The sequence below is a fragment of the Colossoma macropomum genome, unplaced genomic scaffold, assembly GCF_904425465.1.
Source record: "Colossoma macropomum unplaced genomic scaffold, Colossoma_macropomum, whole genome shotgun sequence".
Classification (NCBI taxonomy): Eukaryota; Metazoa; Chordata; class Actinopteri; order Characiformes; family Serrasalmidae; genus Colossoma; species Colossoma macropomum.
In genome coordinates this window covers 34,431,299-34,445,737 of record NW_023494786.1, presented here as the reverse complement: position 1 = coordinate 34,445,737, position 14,439 = coordinate 34,431,299, and the positions used below count along the sequence as shown (strand labels likewise).

Here is a 14,439-nt window from a genome sequence, read left to right as displayed (position 1 = left end):
TGTATTTAGCTAGGCTAAGTTGTTTGTCTGTAGCTGGGCTGTTTGTATTTAGCTAGGCTAAGTTGTTTGTCTGTAGCTGGGCTGTTTGTATTTAGCTAGGCTAAGTTGTTTGTCTGTAGCTAGGCTGTTTGTCAGTAGCTGGGCCAGTTTGTTGGTCTTCAGCTGGTGGACAGTGTGTATGCGTGTTGGCCGTCAGCTGTAGTTTTCGTGTTGTGTTAATGTAAATTTTAACAGCGTTAGTGAGGCGATGGTGAACTGGCAGAAGGTGATTAACAGTCAGTGTTGGCTTGTTCACTTCTAGGTTGGCTAAATGTGTCAGATCTCTGAGATAAGCGTCTTCTGTTTCTCTCTCTGCTCTTTTCTCTCTTAATTTCTGTCTCAGGTCCGTTTTTGTCCTTTGTTCACTGGAACTGCGAAGTGCTAATCCAAACTCTCACTGTCAGCCTGTTCTTCACTCAGATCAACACTGTACTAACCTGCTTCTGTCTCTTTATCTTTTTCTCTTTCTCTCCTTTCCTCTGTCTCTCGCTGTCTGTGCTGGTGTGGGAGTGCAGGAGTATATTCGTCTGCAGCTGGAGGAGGAGCAGAGGCAGTTAGAGATTCTGCAGCAGCAGCTCCTACAGGAGCAGGCTCTACTGCTGGTAAACACATAGCGATGGATTTACCGCTTCATCCCTCTATTCTTCCCCCCATATCTTCACCTGCTGTGCCCTCTGTGCCAGTGCATGCCCACCCCAAATCCAGACCCATCAGCAGATGTCCAACATCCCTTCATCATGCCCCAAAGCTTTTTTGCAGGGCTCTATATGGTGCCTGATCAATAATAGCACAGTGATAATCCACCAATATGGGACTCAAAGTACTGGAATATATTTAAATATCAGATTCTAATATCTGGCTCAGTACTGAGCAGCTTAATTAGGGGCAGTCCGACACTCATAGCTGTGGTCACAGGGAGGGGTCAACACACACTTAGGCAGAAAATGTCTAGACAAGTCCAAAATCGAAAACCAGGACCAGGCCTAGGTTCCAAAACACAAAACATCACTATGACAGGGAGTGAAACAAGGAGCTGGCATTAGAGCCAACACTGGAGTGAACCATTGAGCTGCCACTGGAGCCCTCAGTAGTGCCAGCAATGGAGCCTTCTGTGAGCTGGAATTGGAGTCCTCTGTGGAGTTGTCATTGGAGCCAAGACTGGATGATCCATGGAGTCAGCGCTGGAGTGATCCATAGAGGTGGTGCTGGAGTGGGGTCAGCACTGCAGTGATCTGTGGAGCCAGTACTGGTGATCCATGGGGTCAGCACTGCAGTGATCTGTGGAGCCAGTACTGGTAATCCATGGGGTCAGCACTGCAGTGATCTGTGGAGCCAGTACTGGTGATCCATGGGGTCAGCACTGCAGTGATCTGTGGAGCCAATACTTGTGATCCATGGGGTCAGCACTGGTGATCCATGGAGCCAGGACTGCAGTGATCTGTGGAGCCAGTACTGGTGATCCATGGAGCCAGCACTGGTGATCCATGGAGCCAGGACTGCAGTGATCTGTGGAGCCAGTACTGGTGATCCATGGAGCCAGCACTGGTGATCCATGGAGCCAGTACTGCAGTGATGTGTGGAGCCAGTACTGGTGATCCATGGAGCCAGCACTGGAGTGATCCATAGAGCCAGGACTGCAGTGATGTGTGGAGTCCGTACTGGTGATCCATGGAGCCAGCACTGGAGTGATCCATGGAGCCAGCACTGGAGTGATCCATGGAGCCAGCATTGGAGTGATCCATGGAGCCAGCACTGGAGTGATCCATGGAGCCAGTACTGCAGTGATGTGTGGAGCCCGTACTGGTGATCCATGGAGCCAGCATTGGAGTGATCCATGGAGCCAGCACTGGAGTGATCCATGGAGCCAGCACTGGAGTGATCCATGGAGCCAGCATTGGAGTGATCCATGGAGCCAGCACTGGAGTGATCCATGACTTCCTCAGACGCAGACGGGGCAGCTTCCTCAGCCGCAGGCGGGGCAGCTTTGAGCAGAGAGACTACAGTGTGGCACCTTCAGTAGCAGGAAGAGACACTGTAGTGAAGAAAGCAGCCCCACATGGACCTGAACTACTGAACAGAAGTGATTCTACATGTGTGCATGTGTTTTGTGTGTTGTGACTTCAGTGCACTGTGCATGTATTATGTGACTTTAGTGTTATTGTGTTGCTTCACCAACACCCATGTACATCGAGTGCTGCATGCCACCAGTGAGCGTTTGTATAGACTGGTTCATTCACACATTAACAAAACATTTCTCTCGCTCTCTGTCTGTAGGAGTATAAGAGGAAGCAGGCGAAGGAGCAGCAGCAGGCGGACAGATTGCAGCGGCAGCTCAATCATGAACGAGCCTACCTCGTCTCCCTACAGCAACAACAACAACAGCAACATGAGTCCAGACAGGGAGAGAAGCAGCCACTGTATCATTACAAAGATCAAGTGAACCCCAGGGAAAAACCCGCCTGGGCCAAAGAGGTAACCCTGAGGAACTCCCACTTTCACTCGAGTTTATTCAGCTAGATTTGTTTGTACAATAAATTATTAAGTCGATCAATTAATGAGTCAAAATGACACATACGTCTGCGCCTGGCAGACGCTGTTACCCAGAGCGACTTAGTTTTGATCAGAGGTAGGCGAATGTAGCGTTAGGAGTCTAGCCCAAGGATTGTTATAGTGTGGTGGGTTTGAGAGAATCGAACCCCAGTCCCACTGCACTACGCAAACCAAATTACTTTAAATTAAAAATGTCTTGCCAGGGCTGCCGAGTGGCGCAACCGTCTAAGCGTTGTCCCTCATCAGGAGATCGCGAGTTCGATCCCTGGTGATGCTACAGCCGTCCGTAGCCGGGAGTCCGAGAGAGCACAATTGGCCTCACTCTCTCTGGGTGGGTGGGATGGCCCCCCCTTCTCCCCCCATCACTCAGCGCAGTGCTAGTCAGCGCAGGCGTCTGTTAGCTGACGTAACAGATCTGGCGGTTGGCGCTTTCCTCCGAGCGCGTTCGGCTGTCCAGTGACGTTGCGTGACCGGCAGCTCGAAAAGAAGCGGTGGCGCTTCACAGGTCTCGGAGGAAGCCTGTGTTAGCCTTCACCCTCCTAGCGTTGATAGTATCGTGTGATTGGGGGAGTCCTAACTAGCGGGTGGAATTGGAGACGACTAAATTGGGGAGAAAATCGGGTAAAAATGAAAAAACATAAAAAAAAAAAATAGATATATATCTTGACAAATCCAAAATCGAAGATTTTTTTACAATAACAATCTTATTAAAACATATCATCTTAATGTTTACAATATGGTCAGATTATAGTGCTGGGTGTCGGAAAACTCAGTTGTGTTTTGGCTGGAAATTTCGACCCAAATAAACTCTCTCTTTTTCCACAGGAACCCTGACCGCTGGCTGCTCAGTTATTAGAGGGCATATTTTCTGTCTATAATAAGCTGTATAGTACTTTGTGAGGGGTTTTGATGCTTAAATAATTGGAATTTTTTTCGAAGGCAACTATAATAACATCACTGTCACGTCTCAACGCGTGGACTGTGAAAATGGTCCAGAATTACTGGGAATAAAACAGTGTTCCATGAATTTACATTGAAGTATATTAAAGTTACAAACCTTCTTTGCTAATAAAGGAGTTAAACCAAAGTTGTGAAAAAGTTTGTGCACCCACGGTCAAAGATTTAAATACAGAGAACACATTTTAATGCACAATTATTGTTTATTTGCTGAATTTAACATAATGGGGGGAAAAAATTAAACATAAAATGTGTCTTCTGCAAAAGTTATGGCACATTTTATAGGTTGTTTTTTTCCCAATATGTTAAACTTGGCAAATTTTTAGAAATCGTGCAGTTTGTATATTAAGTGTGTTCTCTGTAGAGGATGTGGTTACATTTGCTTTGAAAATCCAAAAAAACATGTCATTTGTTCAGGGGTGTTCAAACATTTACCTGCTTAAATACCTGAGAGATAAATATCCCCACTGTCATATCAGAACATGATGATTAATGGACCAGTAGAAACAGTCAGTAATTATATGGAAGTAATTACTGTTCTATTGACTTACTTTAAATGCATTGAATTTGTAATGTTACCGTTTAGGAGATCGGGGGTTTTGTTTTACTGATAAATATGGAAGCTAAACCTATATATGTTTGTGTTTTTCACCGCTGCATAATTCCATATCTCATTTCATAGTTTTGATATTTTGTGAGGTGTGAAAACTCCAAACTTTTGGCTTGTTCTCCTCTTTCTTCACGTCTGTGTTGACCGAACTCTCAATTGTAATTCTTCCAGAGAGCCCACAGCAACTCCCCTCATCCGCACCAGAGACAAGTGCGCAACTGCAACAAGCTGAAGCCTTTCTCCTCCTTCTCCTCCTCCTCCTCATGCCAAAACCTCCCCTGCCGCACCCCCTCAGCCCCCATAAACCTGCCGTCCTCTGAGCGCTCCAGAGCCGCGAGGCAGCCTCAGCAGCACCGCGGCCGCCGGCAGCCGCTTCCCCAGATCCAGATCTCAGAAAGCAAAGACAGCAAAGCTCTGGAGCACAAGATCAACCAGCAGATACGACACATCCAGGCTATGGAGAAGTCCCGCGGCCGCAGCCCTGGGCCCGCGGCCCATAAACTGGTCAGTCCGGCCTGGGCCTCGCAGTTTAAACCCCGAGCGGCCTCCCATTCACCCTGCCGTAGATTAGATGTAGACGTAGATGATGATGATCTGGTGAATGCTAATCCAGGGCGGATGAGGTTGGCCAGCAGTCAAGAATGTCTGGCCATAAATATGCAGATCGATCTGGCCTCCTCTGCTCCGACAGGCTCTCTAAGGCAGCTGGTTACGCCCAGAGAGAGGCGCTCTTACTCCATTCCTGCCAGTAACCTCCTCTCCGTTCCTAAGTACCACCTGCAGGTGCCTGAGTTTCAGCAAAGTCTGGAAGAGCTGAACTATGACGATGACGATGATGATGATTATGGTGAAGGCAAACATTGCTCTTCATCCCTGAAACTCTCCTCCTCCATGTCGAAGGCAGATTTTTGGCACAAATTTACCAACCATAACCTTAGGCGCTCTAGCTCTACCTGCGGCCAGGGGGAGCTGCTGGACAATCACGGTGTCGACCTCTTTAAAAAGTCGCGCCCCTTTAAAAACAGCCACGGTGTGGTGGACTCCATGAAGTCTGTAGTCCGCTGGTTAGGTCTGAGCCCGCGAGGCTCGCCCCATCGCAGCCCGTTTTCCTCCAGATCCCCATCACCCAGCTCACATTCCCCCTCTCCCTCTCCGTCCCCGTCAGACTCGCCCTTCAGCCCCCCTGCTGACTGGAACACCTTGGTCCATTAAAATGACCAGTACAGTTCAGAGGTTTGGAATCGCTCGTCATGTTAACCTTTTTTTGCTGTTTTAATCTGTAGTATCTTAAACAAGGTCTGCAATCCTGGAAGCTGGACCTTAACATTTTTTGAACATTAAAAAGTAGTTAAATGATAAAACTAAAAATCCATCTAGAGAGATTTATTGCAAAGTAATCTGCCTTTAGATTTGATCCATACTTTGCAAAATACACAGAATTCTGAACATTTTCATGCTATTAGAATCTCAGTCTGCATATTAATATCATTAGAACTCTATTCTGGGTGTTCATTTTATGAGAACCATTAGAATTTCACTGATTATTTGAATTCATTCATATCTTTGATTCGTAGCTAAATTGTTTATATATATCTAAACAAAACCTCGTATCTCTATTTTTGTCGTTTTTCAGTTTTTATCATAATTATAAATGCCTTTGGTTCTTTACATTGTGTGCAAATTTCATGATGAATGACCCAAAAGAAATGATCCAGAATTACATGTTAAAAAGTCTGGTTCCATTGACTTACATTAAAAGTAAAGTTTGTTTTTTCCTTCTCCTGTAAAGTTACCATTTTGGAGACACAAGGTTTTGTTCCGACAGCAGCAACATATGTTTATGTGTGTATATAGATATAAAAAAGCAGCGATTCCAAACTTCTGAACGTTACTCTACCTTCACTCATTGTAATGGTGGCAGAACCTTTTCTTGTACAGTGTTTAATTGGGTTTTATTTGTTTGTTAGCCTTTCTCGTTTCTCCTACGAAATGTTTTTATTTTTCTCTCGCAGTGATTCTCGCTTATTTACACGTATTTGTAGAGTTATTAACTGCCACCATCACCGATCTGTACTTTTTTGAGTCTCCTTCGCACAGAGCGCTTTCCTTTTTCTACTTTTTCACTCAAAAAGGCAGCACGTTTTGACTTTTGCGTGATGGATGGCTCAGTAAACTGCACTTGAGCACATTAGCAGTGCACAAAATAGCACCGTGGCATAAAACAGCCCCTTTAAAAGCCCCTCCAGCCCCCCTCTTCCCTGAAAACACCCCTCAATTGCCCCTCCAAATGCCCGTCTTCCCCTGCAGCCCCGCCCTGACCCCCACCCCGGCTGCTCCAGGCTGCAGTGCGTGAGTGTAAACTCGTTATTTCTCCTCTCCTGACCGCTCTGGGTGTTGCTGGCCTGTCGGTGGTGGATCTCCTCCGTTATTCTGGTGTCTCAGATCAGCTGAGCTGAGCTGGGAGGCTGATATCCGAGCTGTCAGCGGGATTTGGGTCGATGCACTAACGCTGTAGAGTTGACGCTGTAGTTCTGTGTAGTTACGTCAACACTCGGGGTGTAAAATTTCAGATTGCAGCAATTTTACAGTGTTATTATCAATAATCTTCAGTTCTAATGATGTTTAATACAGTAAAGACAAAAATAAAAGTCCTTATGTTTGAATATGGAGTTTACTTTTTACAATCATATTGAGTCACACTAACATAACCGAATTGAACTCAGTTGTGCAGAAATTTGAAATTTCATGCATTGTTGTGTTGAAAGAATCCTAAAGATTCAAACCGCTGTACTCTGAGATTTACACCCTTTGTGTGATAATAGTCGGGATGTGAAATTTCAATTTATGAATGTCTCAGATGCCATTTAACCCTTTGACGTCTGTCAGCTTTAATAACAAAGTCATGCTGTAATTCTTCACGAATGATTTCTGACCACGTTCGTGTCTGTAAGCAGATTTTATTAGGATCTTAATTTCTTCTGAAGTTATTGTTTATGTATACAGTAATGTGCAGGCTGTTTAAAACTGTTAGCAGGGAGAGCTTTTTCAACTAACACTGTTTGTCATTAGGACCAATACAAATAAACGTTAATACAGTAGTCAGTTCACTCAAACAAGTTGCTATATGAACTAAACTCAGCCAAACAGAGTCACATACTGAGACGTTGTAACCTCAGCGTAAAATTCTGCTGGAGTAATTTGGTTTTCATTAGAATTAAAAGTTTGTCTGGATGAAAATAAATAGATTTATTAGAATACTTTCATTCATTCTTATCAATTTTGTGCAAAAGAGTTACCTAAAGATAATACCATTGATTTATTCACTGTAAAAATTGATATCTTGTTAAGTAAAATTATCTTAAATATAGTTGATAAGTCTAATATTTCTCCTGTTGAGATTGTTGTAGGCATAATTTAAGATTATTTACCTTATTTCCAGACATTGTTTGCTAGTTTAGGTCGTTTTATTAAGTAAAATTACTTCAAACAGGTAAAAATGTCTTGAAATAAGCTAGATATTCTTATATGTGCACAACCATCTCAAAATGAGAAATGTTAGATATTTCAACTAGATTTAAAATCATTTCACTTGACAAAACCCCATTTTTGCCGTGTTTACTCTTGACTTATTTTCAGTTTGTAAATAAAACAACACTTTTAGTTCATTTTATTAAAAATCATGGTCAGATTGTGCTGTTTTCAGTGAAGTTGTGAATATGTTGAAGAACATAGGTTTAGTTCCTGACGTCTCTCTGCTCCCAGCATCACATTGATCTGTTCAGATCCATCCGATTAAATGTAATGAAGTATTGATTAGATAAACCAGGTATTTTTTATCAAATAAATGTTTACTGCTCAGATAAACAGACCATTTTTCACACAGAAAAAAGCCCAGAAATGTCAAAACAATAATCTTTTAATGGTCTTAACAACAAATCATTACACAAACAGCTGCAGTCAGTCAGTGTGGAGCGTTTTCCCCTCTGATTTCTTTAAGGGTTGTAGTTTAGTGTGTGAACCTGCAGACAGTCTTTTACAGAAATAAGAGTCAGTATTGATCCACTCAGCACTGACGGCTTCACACAGCTGAAAAACACTGCTGAGAGAGTTCGAGTTTAGTGTGAGACCAAATATTCACTACAGGGGTTAAATCTGGACTCTGACCAGCCAGAACCAGCAGTAAAAGTTAAAAATTAAATTATATTTTTTAGACTTGGCCCATTTTTTGCACTGGACTGTGAATCAAATGTAAATGAAACATAACAACGTAATCAAGTGTGTAATTGTGCAATTATATTTAATTATATTTATATTTAATTAACAACAATAGTGTCTTCTACAGACCTCTAAGGGTTAAAGTCGCATCTGAAACAATCATTTTTTATTAACCAGCATCTTTGAGCTTGTAGATCTTCATGTAAACATTTTGTCTTTAACGTAAATCTCTCTTTTCTCCTAGCAGTGAATGGAAGCTGTGTCTTCTGGAGGTTTTGAGTGGAATAACTGAAATCTTTCTGGTCTTTGATGGAGTTTGTGTTGTTGCACTGTGAGGAGCTCCGTGGCACATTTACACGATACACACAGAGCCTAGTGACATCACAGACTGTCCTCCCATTCCCCAACACATCCGCACACGTTTACAAACAGATAACTCACCCAGGGTTGCCACTTCACTCCACAGAATCCCTCATCAGTGCATAAACTCATGCTCCATCACACGATCTCTTTCTCTCCTCCAGGCCTTTCAGGAAGCTCTAGTCTCTCTGAATAACGTCGGCATGAATCACAAAACTGTAAATAAGAGCTTTAGTGCACTTCTGATGATTATGGACTGCTGTAGATTAGAATAATTAAAGGAATAGTTTGGCAAAAAATCTAATTTACCGAGTTTTTTTCCATTTATTCTGTATGTAGTTGATCAGTCAAGAGAGTTGTTGCTGAGGAATTCCACTGATTTTTAAAAATTCCCTCCATAACTCAGTGTTTCAGACGTAATCAGAGAGATTCAGAGTGGTTTGGTGTGAAATGGTTCAGATGTCTTTACAGTGGTGGTGATAGGAACCAGGGGTCGCCATGACTACAACACAAATATAGACATTTTATTTACTATCCAGAACCACCAGTGAACCTACACGAGTCTTCTGAGTTTATATGGAATGTTGATGATGGAAAATAGTGGAAAATCTGGAATAATAAGTTTTCTTTGGGGACTATTTTGCCTCACAGCGCCCTGCATGTATCCCTCCACCATGAATGGAGTTTAAGTTCTCTAAACTATCATAAAACAGTGTCTCAGTCATCAGGCAGTGAATTCATAACCATTTCATGTAGTAACTTTCTGTGAGGGAGCTTTTAGAGGTGGACGTCTGGTTCCTATCACCACCGCTGTGAACAGTTCTGACTCTGTAAGTTTATCTAGAACAGAGCGTTTCACACCAAACCACTCTGAACGACTCTGTTTACGTCTTAACCACTTAATTAGGAAGGAATTTTGTAAAATGGGTGGAGTTCCCTTTTAAATAATCTGTAATAGACTTGATTATGTGACACCGTATGGGACACTATTATCTATAAATATGGACTAAAGTACATTAGGTGATACATTGTTGATTTTCCGCCAGACTGTTCCTTTAATTTGCCGTAGGGTGGTCTCCTGCCGTGTCATAGTGGTCACCACTGGGTTGCTTTGGTGCTGGCCGGTGATTGGGTTGTTTATAGAGGGGTCCGGCTCTGATGCAGCTCTGTGTTCTGTTGAGCAGGTGGAGGAGCGATCCAAACTGAACCGTCAGAGTTCTCCGGCCCTGCAGCACAAAGCGGCGAACCGGATTTCTGACCCCAATCTGCCGCCCCGCTCCGAGTCCTTCAGCAGTGGAGGAATACAGGCTGCACGGACACCTGTGCACAGACCTGTGGAACCGCAGGTACGGCTACCCTCACACCTGTGTTCCACTGACATTCAAATTTAATTTTATTTTATACATATATATATATATATATATATATATATATATATATATATATATATATATATATATATATATATATATATATATATATATTTAATTTGTGCTTATTTTTACGATTAGTGTTTAGTGTTTATTTAGTGTCTATTTAAATTCACACTTTTCCTGTTTACTTTCTATTTAATGTTATTGCTACACCATGGGGTCTGAGAGTAACGCAATTTCAATACTCTGTATGTCCTGTACATATTGTAGTATTGACAATAAAGCTGACTTGACTTGACTTGACTCCAGGTAGAAGGTTTAATTGATAGAACATCTACAGAAACAGCTTAAACCTGTTAACTGCAGCCCCATTTTTGCCTGAACGACATACCTACAGTAAAGGGGGCGCTGTTCCCACATACTCTGGGCTACAGTCATGATCTCCGTCTCATTTGAAAAGAAACACCTTCAACCATCAGAATAACTGTATGAATTAGTGACACCGAGTCACAGAGTCTAGAATGGAGGAGTTTATTTCCTCCTGACTCATAGATCTCTAAACTGATCTCTGACTCTTGCCGTGTTATCAGACCACATGTTTTGGACGATGATGTCTCTGTGGAGGCGGCGAGGCTTTGAAGGTGAGGACACACAGATTTGATAGCGTTTGCTCATTCAGTGCTCATGTTACAAATGAGACTCAAGACTCGACTCGGACTCTCACCTCAGAGACTCGAGACTCGACTCGGACTCTCACCTCAGAGTCTGACTCGACTCGGACTCTCACCTCAGAGACTCGAGACTCGACTCGGACTCTCACCTCAGAGTCTGACTCGACTCGGACTCTCACCTCAGAGATTCGAGACTTGACTTGGACTCTCACCTCAGAGACTCAAGACTCGACTCAGACTCTCACCTCAAAGTCCCAAGACTTGACTCGGACTCTCACCTCAGAGATTCGAGACTTGACTCGGACTCTCACCTCAGAATCTCAAGACTTGACTCGGACTCTCACCTCAGAGTCTCAAGACTCGACTCGGACTCTCCCCTCAGAGACTCAAGACTCGACTTGGACTCTCACCTCAGAGACTTGAGACTTGACTCGGACTCTCACCTCAGAGTCTCAAGACTCTACTCGGACTCTCCCCTCAAAGATTCGAGACTCGACTCGGACTCTCCCCTCAGAATGTCAAGACTCCACTCGGACTCTTACCTCAGTTTCACACAGAATGTAGACGGACACACGAATCCGCCAGTTCCACACGGTGAGAGGCAGATGACGTGTATCTCAGCCCCTCTTCATAGGCTCATAACTCCGGATGTGAGTCTCGTATGATCTCGTGATAAGATGGAGTGGAAAGGGCGACTCTACAGATTCAGGAAGTGTTTGAACTGGACTTCTGAGCTGGATCATCACAAAGATACAGATATAGAATCAATAACCAGCCAGATGCTGCAGATGTGCTGCAGTATTTCTGTAGGAGTAACGGAATATTTAAAGGTGTTTAAGAGGTTAAAGCGCTCCCTTCTTTCTCTTCTCAGATGGCCCACCTGGTTCCCGTGAAGTCCCATGGTTCCTCTCTGTCCGGTTCTCCGTCCCTGCATGACCAGTCTAAAGGTGTTTCAGCCTTTCAGGAGGGTCTAGGAGCCCATCGGCCCGAAATGCCCCGCCAGAACTCTGACCCCACGTCAGAGACGCCCGCTGTACCCACTGTGCCCTCTGTGCTGTCTCGAGGCCGTGAGGAGAAGTACGAGCGCAGCTCCCCCTGGCTGATGGAGGACGACAGGCCACACAAGGTCAGAACAAGAGCAGCAGACGCTCTCATCAAACGCTGGACTTGGAGAACTGAAACAGGATGTTCTGTTAGTGGAAATGCATACAGTGTAAATTTAAACAGCCCATATCATAGATTTTCTTGTACCTCAGTTTTGTCCCTCAGGATTGAACAGGCTGGTTTTGTTACTGTGCCTTTAAGACTGATGTATGTAAATGAGCTCTGCTCTGATTGGCTGCCTCATTCAAAATGCAGTCTGGGCTGAAGCACTCTGTACGACCTCGGCACTCTTAGGTGGGGGCTGTACTGCTGTAGGCTGAATAGGTGGATATATGTAAATGTGTGTAAATACTGCTTTTTGGATTTACATACTACTGTTTTATTTTTTCAAAAAAGTAAAGGAATTAAGTTTTTTATGAAATGGGCTCTTTAAATTTTATAAACTAGACATCAAAAGGTAATTTTTAGATATTTAGAGTTATTATATATTGTACAGTACTGCAATTATTGACAGTAATGTTTTTGTCATGTTATCTATCTCAAGATTTGATCATTATTTGATCATTCTGGATATTGAATTTATTATGATTCTTGATGTTCTCTTGATGTTTCTTAGCCATTTTAGAACATTTCTGCATTTTTATTTATTGCTTCATACTGACTATCTAAAAGCTGTAAAGTTGTTCAGGATGAGCAGATTATGCATTTTACACATTTATCTGCAGCCAGGCTGTGTTTTTATTATTAAAAAACAGTATTTTTTAAAACTTAGCGAGGCTAAAATCAGTAGCCGTCTTTAAGCCTGTATTTTAGTGTGTTTTAAATGTGTCCTACAGTGTCAGAAACCACATAATCAAGTCTAGTAGAGATACTGAACACCTGTAACTAACAAACTAGAGTGAAAACTAAACACATCTTGTGCTGGTCGACCTCTTTTGTGGTTAGGAGGAGAAAATTGTGGAATTTTTCACTGAGTTGTCACTGTAATGTGCAGTCTTGGAGCTGCACAGCACCTCTTTGTGGTTCCTGTGCTCTGAATTATACACTCTTAAAAAGATGGCTCTTCAAGGGGTTCTTAAGGAAAGACAGTTGTTCTACATAGAACCATGAAAACTAACAAAACAAGCATTTGCATGCTTAAATGGTTCTTCAGACTGAGAATCTGAATCAATCTGAAGAACCATTTTACCATGCAAAGAACCGTTTAAGCACACAAATGTTTCTTTGAGTGTTTATGGTTCTATATAGAACCTTTTGTTTTTAGTAAAGAACCCTTGGAGAAACATCTTTTTAAGAGGATATCAAAGCTGTTCAGGATGACTGTGTATCTGTGTACATATTAAATTATTTATCTATTTATTATGCTGGGCTGCGTCAGCAGTGCTGGTTTCTCCTCTCTCTGACGTTTGGCCATCTGTGTTTTTGTTTGAAGTTGAGCGGAGTGACCGCAGCGCCCCCCCGGCCCGCCTCTGTGTCCCCAGCGCTGGTGAGGAAAAACTCCCCTGGGAACGGATCGGCGCCGGGCGAACTCGGACCCCGAACCGGATCTCAGCTCGCACGCAGCAGGTCAGTGAACTCTCAGCTCGGCCCATAGAACCATAGAAATCGGTGTAGTGTAACCATGGAAACGAGTCTAGCATAACCATAAAAATGTGTGTAGTGTAACCATGGAAACGTGTGTAGCATAACCATAAAAATGAGTGTAGTGTAACCATGGAATGAGTGTAATGCAAATAGGTTCAGCGTAACTATGGAAACAGGTGTGTGTAGCCACCGGAGGAGTCTAACCATGTAAATGATTTCAGAGCAACCATGGAAATGGGTGTAGCGTAACCATGGAAACAGGCATAGCACAGCTGATCCATATTTCAGCTGAGCTGTTGTGCTTCAGATGGATTCTGAGTGTGTGTTGTGGTGTGTGTGTGTGTGTGTGTGTGTGCTGTGTTTGTGCAGTAATCCTGACCTGTGCAGGACGGAGCTGTCTCTGGACGTCGGTCTGCAGAGGATGGGCAGTAACAGCTCCTCCAGCTCCAGCACACCCAGCTCACACAGCGACACACAACCTGGATCCAACAACAGGAGACACACTCAGAGTGAGAACACACAACACACTACTGACTAATAGCTCAATCGGAATAGAATTCGTCCATGTAGACGCCTCAGTCGGAATAGCCTAGTCCGATTGAGACCATTCGGAATACAGTCTCTATCCGACTGATCGAGGTGGGTAATCCTGTAAATAATCCATTAAATAGAAGAATAATATCCGTGTAAACGTCTGTATCTGATTACATTCCCTATCGGAAAGTTTAAGTCCGTTCTGATCATGTTCGTCGCGTCATAGTGAGAGTTTATACCGTTCAACATGGCGGAGCAGAAACTGGTCTGCAGAGGAGACGAAGTTTCTGCTCTGATCTTTAAAAGACGGCGGTGGGACGGACGTCCAGCTTATGTGTCTCAGAACACGACGTCTTCCTCTCGGCCTTCTTTAATAAGGACATGTGAAGGACGTTTTCCTGAGTCTGACATCATTTTAAAGTGATTAAAACACAAGCGCTGC

General features: G+C 43.4%; 1 protein-coding gene across 2 annotated transcripts in view; it reads left to right on the top strand.

The window, feature by feature from the left end:
- Positions 1-14,439, top strand: part of tnika (TRAF2 and NCK interacting kinase a) — a 101,000-nt gene that overhangs the window by 72,136 nt on the left and 14,425 nt on the right. The window contains exons 14-20 of one of the 2 annotated variants that reach the window (XM_036565423.1): positions 555-641; positions 2,314-2,511; positions 4,328-4,660; positions 9,916-10,077; positions 11,647-11,901; positions 13,312-13,445; positions 13,833-13,972. In XM_036565423.1, the coding sequence (XP_036421316.1) occupies positions 555-641; positions 2,314-2,511; positions 4,328-4,660; positions 9,916-10,077; positions 11,647-11,901; positions 13,312-13,445; positions 13,833-13,972 (1,309 nt within the window). The remainder of the gene's footprint in view (positions 1-554; positions 642-2,313; positions 2,512-4,327; positions 4,661-9,915; positions 10,078-11,646; positions 11,902-13,311; positions 13,446-13,832; positions 13,973-14,439) is intronic. The other variant, XM_036565422.1, reaches the window with a different exon arrangement.